Source organism: Chlorocebus sabaeus, chromosome 29 (genome assembly GCF_047675955.1).
Source record: "Chlorocebus sabaeus isolate Y175 chromosome 29, mChlSab1.0.hap1, whole genome shotgun sequence".
NCBI lineage: Eukaryota > Metazoa > Chordata > Mammalia > Primates > Cercopithecidae > Chlorocebus > Chlorocebus sabaeus.
Genome location: NC_132932.1, coordinates 18,330,571 through 18,347,762, shown reverse-complemented (window position 1 = coordinate 18,347,762; position 17,192 = coordinate 18,330,571). Strand labels below are relative to the sequence as shown.

Here is a 17,192-nt window from a genome sequence, read left to right as displayed (position 1 = left end):
CACGAGGTCAGGAGATCGAGACCATCCTGGCTAACACAGTGAAACCCCGTCTCTACTAAAAATACAAAAAATTAGCCTGGCGTGGGGGCAGGTGCCTATAGTCCCAGCTATTCGGGAGGCTGAGGCAGGAGAATGGTGTGAACCTGGGAGGCGGAGCTTGCAGTGAGCCAAGATCGCGCCACTGCACTCTAGCCTGGGAGACAGAGCGAGACTCCACCTCAAAAAATAAATAAATAAATAAATAAATAAATAAATAAATAAATAAAATAAAAAATTTTTTAAATGAGCTATCAAGCCAAGAAAAGACATGGAGGACCTTAAACATATATTGCTAAATGAAAGAAGCCAGTCTGAAAAGGCTACACACTGTATGAGTTCAACAATATGACATATGGAAAAGACAACACTATGGAGACAGTAGAAAGATCAGTGGTCGCCAGGGATTGAAGGATGTGAGGGGATAAATAAATGGAGGACAGGGGACATTTTGGGCAGTGAAATTATTCTGTCCGATACTGTCATGGTGGATACATGACACTATTCTTTTGTCAAAACCCACAGAACTGTCCAACACAAGCAGTGAACCCTTCTTAAATGGTGGCCTTTAGTTAACAAAAATGTATCAATAGTGGTTCACCAATTGCAACTCATATACCATAATTATGCAAAATGTTAATAATAGAGAAAACTGTGGTGACGGTGGGGAGTGAAAGGGAATATATGGGTGCTCTCTGTACTTTCTGAAATTGTTCTGTAAATCTAAACCTATTCTAAAACTGTTCTTTAAAATAAATAAAAATTAACCCCAGGGCCAGGTATCACCTGATCTGAAGGTAGTCATGGCCCCTCAAGAACTTGATTCTATGGAGAATTCAGAGAGGGGTAATAAGTGCCAACAGCCAGACCAAGGTTGGCCCAGCCTCATGACTACAGAGGACTTCAGCCAACCCTGAACACCCTATACAGGACTGTCCTTATCCTAGAAACAGAAGAGTGAGCCTCTATAAAACAAAAGAACTGTCCTTAACAGGTTGCTTCCCTGACCTCCAGCCATGCTGAGTATATGTCAATCACTAGAGGTCTAGGCAACAAGATTTGACAGGGGAGGGATGGATGCAGGAGTTAACAGGTCTGAGTTTAAATCTCAGGCTCTCTCTTGTATGATCTGGAACAAGTCACTTAAGCTCTCTGAGTCTCAGTTTCTTTATAAAATGGGAGTAGCAGCTCCCCCTCAGAGAGCTGGTTAAAGATCGCATAAGATAAAAAACATAAAACACCAGCCCAGTGCTTGCTCTAAAGAGGCTGTTGATACAAATCAATAAGCTTTCCTTTTCCTCTCTCTGAGTTTCTTTTTTTCTTTCTTTCTTTCTTTCTTTCTTTCTTTCTTTCTTTCTTTCTTTCTTTCTTTTTCTTTTCCTTTTTCTTTCTTTCTTTCTTTTTTTTTTTTTTCTTTTGAGACAGTCTCTCTCTGTCGCCCAGGCTGGAGTGCAGTGGCACAATCTCAGCTCACTGCAAGCTCTGCCTCCTGGGTTCAGGCCATTCTCCTGTCTCAACCTCCCAAGTAGCTGGGACTACAGGTGCCCGCCACCTCGCCCAGCTAATATTTTGTATTTTTAGTCAAGACAGGGTTTCACCGTATTAGCCAGAATGGTCTTGATCTCCTGAACTTGTGATCCACCCACCTAGGCCTCCCAAAGTGCTGGGATTACAGGTGCAAGCCACCACACCCGGCCCCTCTCTGTGAGTTTCTGGAGAGCCTGGGCATGGAGTCCTCTGACACATCTTAGTTAGCACCTTCTTTGACCCTAGTTCCATGCTGTGGTTTCTGTAGAAAATAAAGAATTGTGACACTAGGAATAAACTCAAAGTCAGGTTTGGGAAACAGGACATGTATATCTGAGAAATGACAGGCTGACCTATGTATGATTTGGCTCAATGACATTCAAGACTGGGGCATGGCACTGACTAAGCTATGGGTTAGAAGGAAGGAAAGAAAGGTTCCATTGGGATAGCATGGGGCTAGGAAGAATTCACAAGAAGCTGGAAATGAAAGAGGTGTTAAAAGATAAACAGAGTGTGGAAGGAAAGGAGAGGGAGTCAGGGTCGGGAGGGAAAATGGGCATTTCAAGGTAGCGGCTGGAGGTGTGGGACGGATGATCTGGAAAGAAGGAATAAAGGCTGGTAAGTCATCAGCAGAAAGTTGAGAGAGAAAGACAGGAGGAGAGGGAGGGAGGGCACAGGTGCTCTGAGTGGTCCTGCAGCAGGGGGCACCATCCCACGTCTCGGGAATCAGCTATGGTTGGCAGTGAGCCCCTGAGGCTGGAGAGCATGTGTCCCTTGTTCCCCATTATTTCCAGAGCCTAAAAGAAAGGCTGACACAAACCCTCAATAAACATGGATTAAATAGATGAAAGGAGAAAAATCAGCACAGTGGAAAGTGACTCGGATGCTCAGGGGGAAAGGAGGTTCAAAGGAACATGGTCAGGTTTTGCAAAGTGATCACAGATGGAGCGCGGAGGGGCTCCTAGGGAAAAAGAAACAGATAGACCTCAGGACAGAGACCTGCAAGAGGTGTGGTGGTGGACAGAGGAGCAGACAGAGACTACCTCAAGAGGGAGAAGAGAGGAAAGGGCAGGCCGACCAGGATGGAGACAGGTCCTCTTTGCAGGCCCAGACTGGGAAGGCTTGGAGGGGCTGACTCTGGGAAGGTGGAGATGCTGCTTCCTCTGAGACGGGACAACATGGGAGCAAAGGCTGACACCAACACCCGAGGACAGAAGGACGGCGTGGAGGCAGAAGAAGGAAACTAGTTACCTCTCCCCAGATGGTCTCCGCTTTCTCAACCAAGAGTATGGGTTTGGAGAGAAAAGGATGAACAGAGAACTCCAGGGCCTTAAAGAAAGCCGAGAAGCCTTTCAACTGGCCTGTGGGAAAGGGCCAATGTGTGACTCCTGAGACAGCAGCAAGCGGTTCAACCCTCACCCATGAACAGCTTACTGCAGTCCAGAGCTGCCACACGGGTGACAAAGGTAACTGAGGGTCCAGTGTTGCTACAAATAACTTTTAGCTTCTCCCAAGTGACCTACCTGGAGTGGTCCCTTGACATCTCATTCTGTCGGACCTGGCCCAAAGTCTAGGGTCCTCAGCTATGTGACCAGGAGGGCTGTATCCATTTCCTGATGCTCTCAAGAACCAGAGGGCTATACATAAATAATGAGGGGGGCTTTATTAGGTTTTGGGTTCAGTATACATTGCCAACTAGGAGCATCTTTATTCAGCTCTTTCGGAATCCCTGGAAAGGCTAAATAAATGCAGAATAAAGACAATGTCAAACGCAGAGCCCTTGTTGGGAACACAGGTGTGGGGATACAAGCATCTGATAAGGGATTGTACCAGGTGATCTCTAAATATCCTTGCAGCCTGACATGCTAGGAAAAATGCTATGGACCAGATTGAAAGCAGATAGAAAGTGAGAAGCAAGGAAAGGACCAGCATCCTAATCATTTCCATCAGAAATATCCCACCATTTACGATAAACACATGAGTACAGAAAGAAAAGCACATTTGGGCTTAATCCATCACTAGGGGGACAGGGAAATGAGGCCTGAAGTCAGGTAGCATTATGTTCATGCAATTCCACCCCACATTACACATTTTTAAATGGGACAAAGAGGGGAATCAGAATGAGGAGATCCCCTGGGGGATTCACAATGTGAGCATTTTTATTTTCTTAATCTTCCTGGTTCTTGCCATCCCCCCAAAGGAGTGACCCTTGCCTTGTCTGCCGCACCATAAATGCTCTCCACTTATTTATATGCCAAGATGCATGCGGCTTTAATTATTTATGATAGTGTCTCATCGCACACAGGGATGTGTCTTGGAGTCTGTTCCCTCAACTGATGAAGTCGTGGTTAATCAGAGACCTGCTGCTGGCTCAGCCAGTAAATCTCCACTGAGGACTGGCCTGGGCCCCCCTTCACACTGTCTGTGTGAGTCACCAAGGGATTAGCAGAGGGAGGATTAGACAAATGCAGCCACAATGCTCCTGCTCATGGTCTGTCATGCCACTCATGTTTTCTAAAACAATTAAGAGCCATTCGCTGTCTATTAATAGAACAAAATGTCCCACTTCTCTAAAAAGGCTACTTTCCCCAGCATCAGGGGGTTCTGATGATCTGGAGTCATCTCATGATTTTCCTCTGATAAGCCATTGTTTGTTTCCCTTGCTCCTTCAAGTCTCATCAATAAACCTGCTGTCTTTCCATTTTCACCAACCTTTTCTTGTTTACACTGAAGAACTGTCTGGATCCTTAGAATAGCCACTTTGAGTCACAAATCTAGAGGGCTCTAGCAGGAAGATTTCCTCCACATGGTTTGCCTAGTGTGATGAGTCCTTGGGTATGCTTTGTTTTGACACCAAAGGATGCTCACCAGGCCCCATAGCTCTCTCCATGGCTCCCAGTCTTCCATGGGGACACTTATTCTGATGGCCCAGAGGAAACTTGCCTCCAACACACCAGAGAGTCATCCCATCTGGCAATCGTACCGATAACCTGGTATCAGGAGCTTCTGTGAGCAGATATGATCACAAGATCATATTCTGCACCAGAAATCCAGAGCTTCCACTAAAGAGGACAGAGGGATCCTCATTATTCACAGATTCTGTATTTGGGAATTCACCTACTTTCTAAATAATTCACCTCATTATTCACAGATTCTGTATTTGGGAATTCATTATTCACCAATTTTTGTATTTGGCAACACCAAAACCAAGACTCAAGGCACTTTCATGGTCCTTTAGGGACATGTGTAGAGTGACAAAATGTAACCCTAGGGGCACGTTTCCAGCTGAGGCTCAACAAGGAGACATCTGCCTTCGTCCTTTGTCTTTTAAAAAAAAAACATTTATTTTAATTGGAAAAAAAAACCTGTCATCTGTCATATTTATCACGTACAACAGTGTTTTAAAATTCTTGTTTCAGCTCTCATACTGTAAACAACTATCCTTTTTTACACTTTTGTGCTTGTTGCTGGTGACTGTGCAGTTTAGTACGGCCCCTAAGCATCGTTCTGAAGTATTGGCTAGTGTTCCTTAGCACAGGACAGCTGTGATGTGCCTCACGGAAAAAATACATGTGTTAGATAAGCTTTGCTCAGGAAGAGTGACGGTGGCCATGGCCATGAGTTCAATGTTAATGAATCAACAATATGTATTAAATGAAGTGTCTTTAAACTGAAACATATGACAAGGTTATGTATTGGCTGGTTGATAAAATGTGACCCAAGGCTCACAGGAACCTAACCTCAAGTCTTCCCTAGGAGCAATGGTTCAATGTTCACTAATTCAGTGTTCACAGCAGCTTCACAGAACACAATTGCTACAGATAATGAGAACTGACTGTATATTGAACATAGCAATGTCTAGGTCTCTTCTCAAATACCAACAGCACCCTAGAAAACTCAGTATCAACCCTAGACTGAGCTTGGACCCAGCTATCACCATAGAAGGTCCTTCCTCCCAGCCCCACCCAGGCCAGTCCAGTGGTGAGCCTGATCTGAGACAGGAAATTTAGCCAAAGGTGAACTAATCTTTGCTCTGTGCTTCCCATGGTTTATCTGAAAAACAGGTATCTCTCTTCCTTGCCCAGTCCTGGTCCAGAACCCAGGTGTCCTTTTTCTGATACTGACAGGGAGCATCTGATACACAGAGACAGATTCTGGAGAACACTCAAGGTTGGGAGGCAAATGATGACCTTATGCTGACACAAGCCCAGTCCCTCCCACTGTGACAATGCTCTCCTAAAACTCAGAGCCAGGGAAATGAAGCAAAGGCTGATGGCGGTAGCCCAATGCCCACTTTGCTACAGGATGAACCAGCAGGAGCAGCAAGAGTTCTGTGAGCTACAAAGACTGTGCCCCAAGCACAGAGACCTCCGCCTAGGGGCTGAGCAAGACCAGAAAGTGCCTCTTCCTAGGCCCACTCTGCGACCCACTGAGACATGAAGAGAACCCACTGGCTGGAAGCCTGGGGCAGCCACCCAGAGCCTCAGTATTTCTGTCTGTAAGGTGAGGCCTCAACCTAGCTGATCACTTCTGTCCTTCCAGCTCTCAGGCAGGCACGGGTGTCCCTGTTCTCCAGGAGCTGCTGTGCTCTCTCCTGATGCAATGGATAATTTCCTGGGGGCTGGAACAGTAGGAGGAGCGGGGGTGTGCTTGGGTGTCGCTGGGCCCAGATTGAACCTGGGCACACAGCAGGAGGAACCCTGCTGGATGGACAGCCAAGTCACTGAGGCTCCAGGAGCTGAGAGGGGGTCTAGCAGGGCTCAGCAGAAGGACAAGGAGAGGGGTTGGGAGATGAGAGGGAAACAGGTGCCCTGAGCCCTCTGGTCTGAGTGAGACCTCTGCAGTGGGGAGGTGAGAGTTCCTAGCACTGGGGCCGTGATCTGATTCTCAGAAAGTGCACACCTCGGGGCACTGGAGGGGCAGCTAGAGAGATGTTTCCATTCAAAGGTACTCACCGCCCTTTATTCCCTTTCCCCTCATGGAGGCTTGGGTGGAGGTTCTGCTAAGCTCAGGGGCTGCTGTCTAAACAGAGTCAGGTTATGTTTCCTAGTTACATAGGCCAGGTCTAGAGAGAAGAACAGCCTCACTGTGTCTCCTGCCTTATTGGGAGCACCTCTCAGCACCAAGGGTCCTGCTGAGCCCAGGTGAAGAAAAGAGGGAAGCAGATTCAGACCCACAGTCCACCCCCTTCCCAGAGGACTCTGGTCCCGGGGACTCCTGGCTCAGGCTATTCTTCAAGTTTTTGAGACAAACAGGGAGGGTCTCTTAGAAAGTGGGAGGTTGGCAGGTAGTAGGTCACCCTAGAAGGTTCCAGAACCCCAGGTACTTGGTCTATCACCAACCACCCTCCCTTCCCCAGGAGGGAGAGCATTCCATCCCAGTACTTACACGTGTCCGGCTTGTGGCAGTTGTGTCCCTGACGGAAGTACTGGGGGTTCTCAATGACAGGGATGCGGGTCATGCCAATGACCACAGTGTCGGGCCCGGCATCCAGTGACGAGGGTGTGGTGATGCCGTGGTTGATGTGGTGCAGTGGGCTGGCTGAGTCCTCCTCGCCACTGATGACAGCCACGGGACCTGCACACACCAAGAGAGATGCAGGACCTGGTGACGTCACATCCGGCCAGTTCCCAGCCCCATCCAGAGACCACCCCAACTACTGTTCCCATCACAAACATTTTCTTTTTTTTTTTTTTTTTGGTGGGTGTGTTATATATATATATATATATAGAGAGAGAGAGAGAGAGAGATATTCAGTTGAGTTTGGGTTTCTGGTATATTTTAGATATTAACCCCTTATCAGATATACGTGGCTTATAATTTTTTTTCCATTCTATAGGTTGCCTTTCTTTTTTTCTTTTTAATGAGATAGAGTCTCACTTCATCACCCAGGCTGGAAGGCAGTGGTGCAGTCTCGGCTCACTGCAACCTCTGCCTCCTGGACTCAAGCGATTCTCGTGCCTCATCCTCTCAAGTAGCTGGGATTACAGGTGCCTGCCACCATGCCTGGCTAATTTTTGTATTTTTAGTAGAGACAGGATTTTACCATGTTGTCCAGGCTAGTCTCAAACTAATGACCTCAAGTGATCCACCCACCTCAGCCTCCCAAAGTGCTAGGATTACAGGTGTGAGTCACCACACCCAGCCCACATTTTCTTTATTAGCAAAATCCACTGGAGTAGTATTCCTCAAATGCTCTGCATTCTGAATTCAGAGAACCACCCTAAATTCTCTTTCTTGATAATTACTCACCCATCAAACCATGGAAACAGCTGCAAAATCAAAGTAAATTTAAATGACCCTGGCATAAATTACTTTCACTTTCTCCCAAGTACAAATTAGTTCAAAATAAGAGTTTTAAATACATCTGTTTTCTTATGTAGCAACAATAGGATTTTTAAAATGACCTAGCAGTAGTGTACACCCTGCTCTTCCTCTTCTAGGGAGCTTTAACAATGGCTGATGCTGGATTTCATCCCCAAGGGTTCTGATTCCATTGGTCTGGGAGTGCGAGCTGGACATCAGATTGTGAGAGCGCCCCAGGTGAGTCCCATCTACAATCAGGATCAAGAATCTCTGATGAGTGGCTCAAAGACCCAGAGCCTCTCCAGCTGGCCACCAGATTCCCAGGGGAGTGTCCTGTAGCTTTTACTGCACTCAGCCATCAACCCTCCCTTGTTCACAGGGAGATAAGCCCATTGTGGGCCTGGGCCTAACCTGAGCCAAGTTTTAAAAATGACAGTAATGAAGCTGCATCATGATCTCCATACCGGCAGCTGGGTCAGCTGTCCCACTCTTGAATAACCACATTGAGCCAACGGCTTCAAAGAACATCATTTGTGTCTTTACCAACCCCAGCTTCACTCCCACTTCTTTCTAACCCAAAGAAGAAATCCAGTAAGGACATACAGTTACTCAAAAAGCCTGAGATGGCAAAGATAGTTAATGCTGCAGTCTTGGTAGAAAATTATTCTGTTTGGTGCCGTGGTTCTCCCATACATAAAAATAAAACTCCTGTAAAGTGAATTAGCTGTGACTGTTCGTGGCTTCATATAACTGGCATTTTAAATGGCTGCTTTGCTAGACACACAGTCCCCAGACAAAGTGCCTGCTGTGATTCAGTTTTGCAGCTTGAACAATATTTCCACTGCAGAAATCCATTACATCTTACTGAAGTTTATGGAGAGAATATTTCCCATCAAATAGTGAGGTGAAGCACCAATGAGGCAGAACTAAATGGGAGACTGGTAAATGCAAACAGAGGCCCCTGAATTCCACTCCATCAGCACAGACAGGCTTATTCCAATCCATGACAAACGTCTGACTGTGTTTGGAGACCGTGTGGAAAAGTAGCTGCAAGTGGTTGCCCAAAAACTTGCAATAATCACTTGCCTTGCAAAAAAGAAGACAGTTCCTGAAAATACCTTGTAAACTTTTTGAAAAACTTTACAGCAAATTCCAGTTAAACAGGGAAAACTAAGCCCTGGTTTTTATCACCTTTCCTTCCTCAAACATATACTAAACATTCCCTCTACTAAAATACAAAAAAAAAAAAAATCAAAAAAGATATGTGCCTACTATTCACAAGAGCAAAGACTTATAATCAACCCAAATGTCCATCAGTGACAGACTGGATTAAGAAAATGTGGCACATATACACCATGGAATACTATGCGGACATAAAAAAGGATGAGTTCGTGTCCTTTGTAGGGACATGGATGCAGCTGGAAACCATCATTCTCAGCAGACTGTCGCAAGAACAGAAAACCAAATACTGCATGTTCTCACTCATAGATGGGAATTGAACAATGAGATCACTTGGACACAGGAAGGGGATCATCACACACTGGGTCCTATTGTAGGGAGGTAGCGGGGAGGGATAGCATTAGGAGATATACCTAAAGTAAATGACGAGTTAATGGGTGCAACACATCAACATGGCACATGTATACATATGTAACAAATCTGCATGTTGTGCACATGTACCCTAGAACTTAAAGTATAATAAAATACATATATATGTGTGTGTGCCCAAAGAGAAAGAGGAAGAGAGGTGATAAGAGAAAATAAGATAGTTCAATGATATTTTGGAATTTAAAAAGTCAAAAGACGAAAGAGGCAAGAGAAGAGGAAAGAGTGGAAGAAGAGATGACCAACAGGACTGCAGGGGGATTATTTGCAGGCAGCCGGTTCTGCTGGAAAGGATCACTACGTGAAAGGATAAGACAGCCAGGAAGGCTGAGGTGGAGTGAGGCTCCAGGCAGGAACAAGGTGCCCCCACCATCACCTTGCTCCCCTCCCACAGGACTCTAGTGGTTTACCCAGAGACATTGAACCCAGAAGGCTCAGGGGAGGGCTGGGATGAGGCATGAAGCTGAGCCCCTTCTTCCTGCAACCCTGCCTCCCCATCACCCCAATCTCATTTCATACCAGCACCCTGCAGGAGATTAGAGAATGCATCTCTGGATGAATTCTTTCAAAAAATACTTCTCAGTATGGACATTTGGGGATCTCCCAGTGGAAAGTCAAGTTCATTCTGTGATCATGCCACAGTGAAGCCTGCCAGTTGGCAGGCCCCACCCATGCACACAAGGCAGAATCACACTAGCTTTCTAGGGGTCAATTCCTAAATATGAAGAAACAGTTCAGGATCACCAGGCACTTCAGCAAAGCTCTGGCATGGGAGAGCACAAGACGAGGAGACAATCAGTGACCTGCAGGAAACAGAGGCAATGCAGGAAGCAGAAGAAGACTTTCTAAAAAAAAACTACTAATATCCTCAGAGACGTCAGTGAAAACACTGCATCTACACAAACAAGGCAATATTTAAAACATGAACAATTAGAGGGTAGTGAAGAGTCCTTGGAAATTATGATCATCGAAATTTTAAAGTTAAAAAAGAGTGGAAGATAAAGTCAAGAAATCTTCCAGAAAATTAAACAGAGGAAAGAGGTGGTAAATGAAAAAGGAAAGATAAGAAAATCAAAGGTTTGATAAAGAGATCCAACATCTAATTAAAAGAAATCCCAGAGAGAAAGAGACAGGGAAAATGAATATGAATAGAAGAGATGAATGGAAAACCAAAAAACTTATGGAAATTTACCCATATTACTTACCCAGTTTCCAGCATAATTAACACAAGTGCACAAATATGAATGTATGTGCACATGCACACACACACACACAATATATATATCAAGGCACACAATTACACAATGCCAGAGCCCTGGGGATAATGAGAAGATGCTAAGAGGTTCCAGGCAGGAGGGATACATTTATAAAGGAACAGTGAACAGAAAGACAATGGAATCATTCTCTATAACAATACCACTATTGTTATTGTACAGAGCAATTCCTTCAACATTTGGGTGGGCAACTTTTCAACCTGGAAATCTACATCTAAAAAAAAATCAACCCACTGTAAGAGCAAAATAAAATTGTTTGCAAATGTGTAAAAAATTGCCTTGCTTCTCCCCGTCTTAGGATGCATCAGGAAGAGGGATGTCAGCAAAACAAGGGGCAAGCAAGGAAAAGAGGAAGCTGGGGATTTAGTATCATCCCCAGTCTCAAGCCACAGCGCTATGGGAAGGAAGTGTCTGGAGGGAGAGGTTACAGAATACAGTGATAAAGGCAGGATCCATGCCCAGGCTGTCTTGTTTACTCCAAAGCTCACAAGCCTTCACCGCAACTACAGACTACTTGCTTTATTAGAATTGTAGACCATGGAATGCAGGAAGACACAAAGACCACATGCAACAGAAGTTACGCCTCTAACCCGCCCCTTTCTGTTCTCAGCATTATAGGATGTTATAGTGACATGGAGGAAGGACACAGAAGAGGGAGAAGTTTAAGAAGATACCACATCGAGACTTAAACCTTTAGTGAAAGGCTGTTCCTTTGAATCTGCTCACATAAAGTCCATAGATAGCAAGTAGTCAACGGAATGTTCCAAGAGCCTGGGATCTAAAACAGTCTCTACCTTCTCTACAGTATCTGAGGATTTGAAAAAGCTGGGGTAAGATCCACAGATGGAAGGGTTCTGCCACAGACTCCCAAGCCATGGGAAGGAATAAGATCACCCAGGGAGACCTGATAGAGATAAAAGAATAAAGCCAAACATCAGAGCCCTGGGGACCCCAATACTTAAAATGTAGGCATCGGAAGGAGAGCAAGGAAAAAGAGAACTGCCAGAGACGTAGAAGGAAACCAGAAAAGGATACTGCCTTAGAATTCAAAGGAGGAGGCCAGGCACATTGGCTTATGCCTGTAATCCCAGCACTTTGGGAGGCCAAGGTGGGTAGATCATGTGAGGTCAGGCTTTTGAGACCAGCCTGGCCAACATGGTGAAACCCAGTCTCTACTAAAAATACAAAAATTAGCTGGGTTTGTTGGTGCATGCCTGTGATCCCAGCTACTCAGGAGGCTGAGGCAGGAGAATCGCTTGAACCTGGGAGATGGAGGTTGCAGTGAACTGAGATGGCACCACTGCACTACAGCCTGGCAACAGAGCAAGACTCCCTCTCAAAAAAAAAAAAAAAAAAAAAAAAAAAGAAAGCATTCAAAGGAGGAGAGTGTCTAGAAGTTCAAGAGACACACACACTGAGGACAAATAGGATTAAGCCTGAAAATGAGCCACTGTGTTGGAAAATGTGGAGGTGACCTTAATGAGAGAAGTTTCCATGGAATGTTAAGGAAAAGTCAAATTATAGTGAGTTGAGGAGTTAGTTGGAGAAATCCTGATCATTGTAATAATTTTTATTATTGAATACTTCCTACACATCAGGCTCTCTAAAGGTAATTAATCTTATAATGCTTCTGTGACACTGGTACCATTGTTTTCCCCATTTTAAAGATGGGGGCATTACAGCAAAAAGAAATGACCTGCCCAAGGACAAACGCCTAGCAAAGAAGTGGTGATGCTAGAATTCAAACTCATAGTCTGGCCCTGGAGCCCGTGCTCATAACACTCCGCCAGCACTGCCTCCCTGAAAGTGCAGACTGTGAGGGAAATAATTTGTGCAAAGGGATACTTGATCAATTCTGGTATATTATCCTCCTCATAAGCAGCTGCCTTCTATTGCAGTTCCCCAAGACCCTTTTTAAAGATGTTCCTCTTGACCCTTGAGAATTGGGACAGGAGTGAGTCACCTCATTAGACTCACCCAGATAGATTACAGATAATTCATCATATATTCTTCCAAGCACTGCTGAATGTTCCTTTAAGCTATATCCATAGCAGGAAAGAGCATTGCACCATCAGAATCTTGTCCCATTCCCAAAGCCCTCTTACTCACCTTCGCTCTTCCATAAACTACATTTCTTAAAAGAAAACCCAATAAAAAGCACATAGGCCCATCACTTCAAAGGAAGTAAGAGGAGGCCTCTGCAACTTGCCCCTGCCTGCTTGTGTCTGAGTCCAGCAGGGCTCCTTATAGGGCTATGGCTGGCACTGGGTCAAGATGAGTCTTTCTTGGACAGGGCTGTTCTGGGTATGTAGCAGCCCTAGACCTGGGCATGAAAAGCCAGTCTCAGCTTCATCAGCCACAACAAACGCACCACTCTGCAGAGGATGCTGATCATGAGGGAGGTTGTGCACAGATGGGGGCATGGGGTAGATGGGAAATCTCTGTACCTTTTACTTGATTTTGCTGTGAACCTAAAATCACTCTAAAAATAAAGTCTAATAAAACAAAAATTTTAAAATGTAAAAAAAATATAGGTCACTTTCCCCACCACACACATTTCCGAACATGCCTTGTGGTGATGGAGCTGTGCCAGGTTTAGAACCACTGATAGAGACACCAACATGTTATTCCATGAAACTCTGGCCAGTCCTCACACCACTTGCCTCAGGGGAAAACTTACACACCTGTAGCCCCTCTAGGGGAGGAAGCATTTGTTCTCACCGTAAGAACCACAGTGAAGATTGTTCTCACCTTAATAACCACAGTGAAGAATTTGTTAAGATACTGAAGGAGGGACGAGTAATACGGAGAAAAATACATCAGCTGTCTGGACAGCTTTCTTCTATTTCCTTGTAGCTGCTGAGGTAGATGGCAGGTCAAGAGGAGTCAAGCTTTGATGTCTACTGAGCCCTCAACACACACACACACACACACATATACACACAGCCCGCCTACTACCTGTTATCGGCCTCTCTGCTGTCACTAATCCATTCCCAATTACACAATTACTTTGTTACGCAACACTAATAATCAAAGAGAAGAGAAACATTCTCATAGTCTTTCTAGTAAATGCAAGCTTTAGAGAGAGACCCTCAAGGGAACAGAGGTTTGCACAGACTCTCAACATCATATTATTCTCTTCTAAAATTGGTGCCTTGTTTTTTTCTTCAGATCCACAGTGGGTTTTATTCTTCTAGCCATACCTTAACAGAACCATTGGATAATTGGAGAAACTCAATGGCCCTGACAGGTGTCTTTCCCCACAGGATGGTCCATACTGTCTGTCCAGAGGCTTTTCCTCCCCTCCCTGTTCTTCCACAGGGGAAAAATGAGGGTGTAGAGCAAGGAATGGCTCCAATTTACATAAATGGTTTATTCCAAGGTGGGATTCAGGTTCCCAGATGTTTGAAATGCTTGTTCCCCAGTGCCGTACAGAAATAGCACTTGAACATAAATTTAATTTCCTCAGCAAGGCCATTTTTATACTTCTGCAGAAAGGATACACCCACCAGCAGTATTGTCACGAGAGCACACTGAACAAAGGAGACACTGTCATTTATACCTTGACACATCCACCCTACTGCTGTGTCCGGTTTCCATTGGCTGGAATGGGACCTCACATTCTGTATTTGTCCCGATTGGCTAGCAACTTAGAACTTTTTTAAAAAGAGGCAAAGGCAGAAGAGAACAAAGAGAGGAGGAAGTAAATTGTGAAATGCTGAGAAAGGTAAAAACACCTTCAGATAAGGAAGAGGAACAGGCTATGACCTAATGCTTGCTTGGACCAGTATAAGCATGCCAGGGCAAATATTTAGGCTAAATTGTGGGAGCTAAGAACATAAAGTACATTGATTTCTTTATTTTGGCTAGCAGATACTTCAGAATGTTAGCACAGGTCTTTGAATAAATTTTGCTTCTAAGAGAAGTTACTATTTATTCCTAGTTAGATGGGGAGGAAAGTATTTGAAGAGGAACCTCTACTTTACTTTTTACACAGAGAAAGCAAAACTCTCTGATGGCAACAGTGGAGAGGGAACTTCACTGCAGTAGTACGAGCTTCCACCTAGGTGGGCTGAGCCCCAGTCCCAAGAGAGGAGCCTGGGACAAGTCACCATGAGGACCTGTGGGTACACCACCATTCTGCAGAAGCCTCTGGTGACTCCAGGGAAAGTTTTTTTCAAGGTTCATAATGCAGAAACAGAGGGGGAAAGAGGTGGGTCACAAAAAATGAAGGAGGAAAAAGGAGCGGTCTCCCAGGGAATGCACTGACACATCAATACTCACTCCCGCTTTCAGATTGGGGAAAGACTGCCTTGGAATCATTTTCTCCAATGCCCTACCATTGGCTCTAAAACTCCTTTCTCTTCCAGCAACTCTCTGACTTACAGAGCATTGACAATTCTCAGAAATGTGGCTCCAAGAAAATCCAACCACTGGTCCAACCCTAGGGCATTTGCTCAGCCAACATGTAGAAGTGGTTCTTCTCCAAATTCCAAAGGAGTGACAGAGCCCCAAGGATGCTGGGATCCCTGTGGTTTACAAGAAAAGGGAAGATGGAGGGAAAACAAAACTGACATTAATTAAATACCAGCTACATGCCAGATATATTGCTGGGCACTTTGTTCTCGTCTCATTTGATCCTCAACAACTACCATTATTCTCATTTAATCAATAACAAAACCAATCCTCAAATAAGTTTAAGTCATTTTCAAAAATCACCTAGTCAGGAAGTGGTGCAACCTGTATTTGAAGCCATCTTTGTTTGACTCCAAAGTTCTGCCTTTTCCCACCAAACTACCCATTTTCTCAACAGTATAGCTGACACCAAGTATTTTTCACAAACAGAGAGTGCTTGGTGTGAATACATGAGCCTATATACAGAAGGCGAGACGCCAGCTCCCCGCGATTGGGGCTAAATCAGTGCATCTAGGGATGGACTGCCAAATATTTTCAGGGTTGGACCAGCCTACATAAAATAGCTCTGGGCTGACAAGTCCAACAGATAGACTTAAATTGTACAATTCCAATGCCAGAATCGATTTCTGTACTCCTTCCTTTACACTTGTACTTCCTTCCAGAGTAGGGTTGGGGGGCAGCAATCTCATTTTCCAACTCAGAAAACCCTCTTGGGAGCTGTGGTAAGCATGACTGCTATTTATTGAGTATATCCAGGCACTCACTAGAACTGCAGTTTTGTGGACCACCTTGAAGTTAAACAGTACTCCATCACTTTCTTTGGAATGAAAAGTGAGAGAAGTGAGGATGCATCACTCCCACATGGAAGCTTGAAGATCCAGTGTGACTTGTCATATTCCCTTTTTCTTGGGTTGGCATTTGTGGAAGCATGAAGCAGAACCCCACTCAGCCCTGGCCCCTCAGTGAGGCCAACTTAGACGCGAGGGCTCCCGCCAACACCTGGTGCAGCCATGGTGATGTGCAAAATGCAGCACCATTGTTTTAAGCAGTTGTGATTGGTGGGGGTGCTGTCTATCACATCTCCACATTTACCAATGGTACTTTAGTTTCTTCATTCAGACACTTTGTATGCTTCACACCATCTTCAGCAAGTCTCCACAGAAGTCCCTCATGCAAAAAAAAAAAGGGGGGGGGGGCTTGTCCTCCTCAATGATATAATCCATTTTAAAATGTCTCCTCCCCACTCTCTGTCCCAAAGTTGAGCTCAAATCTTCAGTTTCTTAGAGTCAGATAATGACCACCTAGATCTGACTTGGGGAGCAGAGGCAAATAAGCCTGCATGGGTCTCGTGCCTTTTTAATGTGTCAGAATGAAGCAAACAAGCCAACCTTTGGATTAAGAAAATGATTTTTTTAAAACCTCAACCTTTTCCTACTGATAGAAATCAAACACTGACATGTCCCTGGTGGGTGAAAGCTTCGCATCAACAAATCTGGGAGCAGGAACTCATAAAACGGAATAAGTGGAAGCACAACAAACACAATTAAAAATCCAGCCATGCTCAGAGAGGGATTCCATTTACTGTCTCATAAAAAGAGCCTGGTCCTCAGAGGCAAACAAACAAAAATCAATTTCTTAATTTTTATTGGCAGATGTGGGACAGAGGCCAAATGAACCCGGGCTGTGCTCAAGAGCAGACCTGGGTACTAGTCATGGCCTTCTGTTCCTAGACCCGTTCCTTTGGGCCCTGCCCTCTCTGCCTCCTCCAGCTTCCGGACAGACTCTGCCCTCTGTGGTCTCCTGGGCACATGGGGTCCTGCAGGCAGCACAGCAAGGCATGCCCTCCACACTTCTCCACTCCTCTCCCTGAACCATTTCCCAAAAGATAAGCTTTATTCTCTGGCACGAATTCCCTCCCAGTCTCTTACAGGAACCAAAGGCGTTGTTCATGCCTCGTAGCATTCATAGCTTGGAGGTATCACTTGGCGATTGAAAATGCTGTTGCTCATCAATCAGCCCAAGAACACG

At 45.0% G+C, this 17,192-nt stretch overlaps 1 protein-coding gene across 8 annotated transcripts in view; it reads right to left on the bottom strand.

The window, feature by feature from the left end:
- The window catches only part of NTRK3 (neurotrophic receptor tyrosine kinase 3), a 402,674-nt gene that overhangs the window by 167,041 nt on the left and 218,441 nt on the right, over nt 1–17,192 (bottom strand). For all 8 annotated transcript variants that reach the window (XM_037987726.2, XM_037987720.2, XM_037987721.2 and 5 more), the window contains one exon: nt 6,952–7,140. In XM_037987726.2, the coding sequence (XP_037843654.2) occupies nt 6,952–7,140 (189 nt within the window). The remainder of the gene's footprint in view (nt 1–6,951; nt 7,141–17,192) is intronic.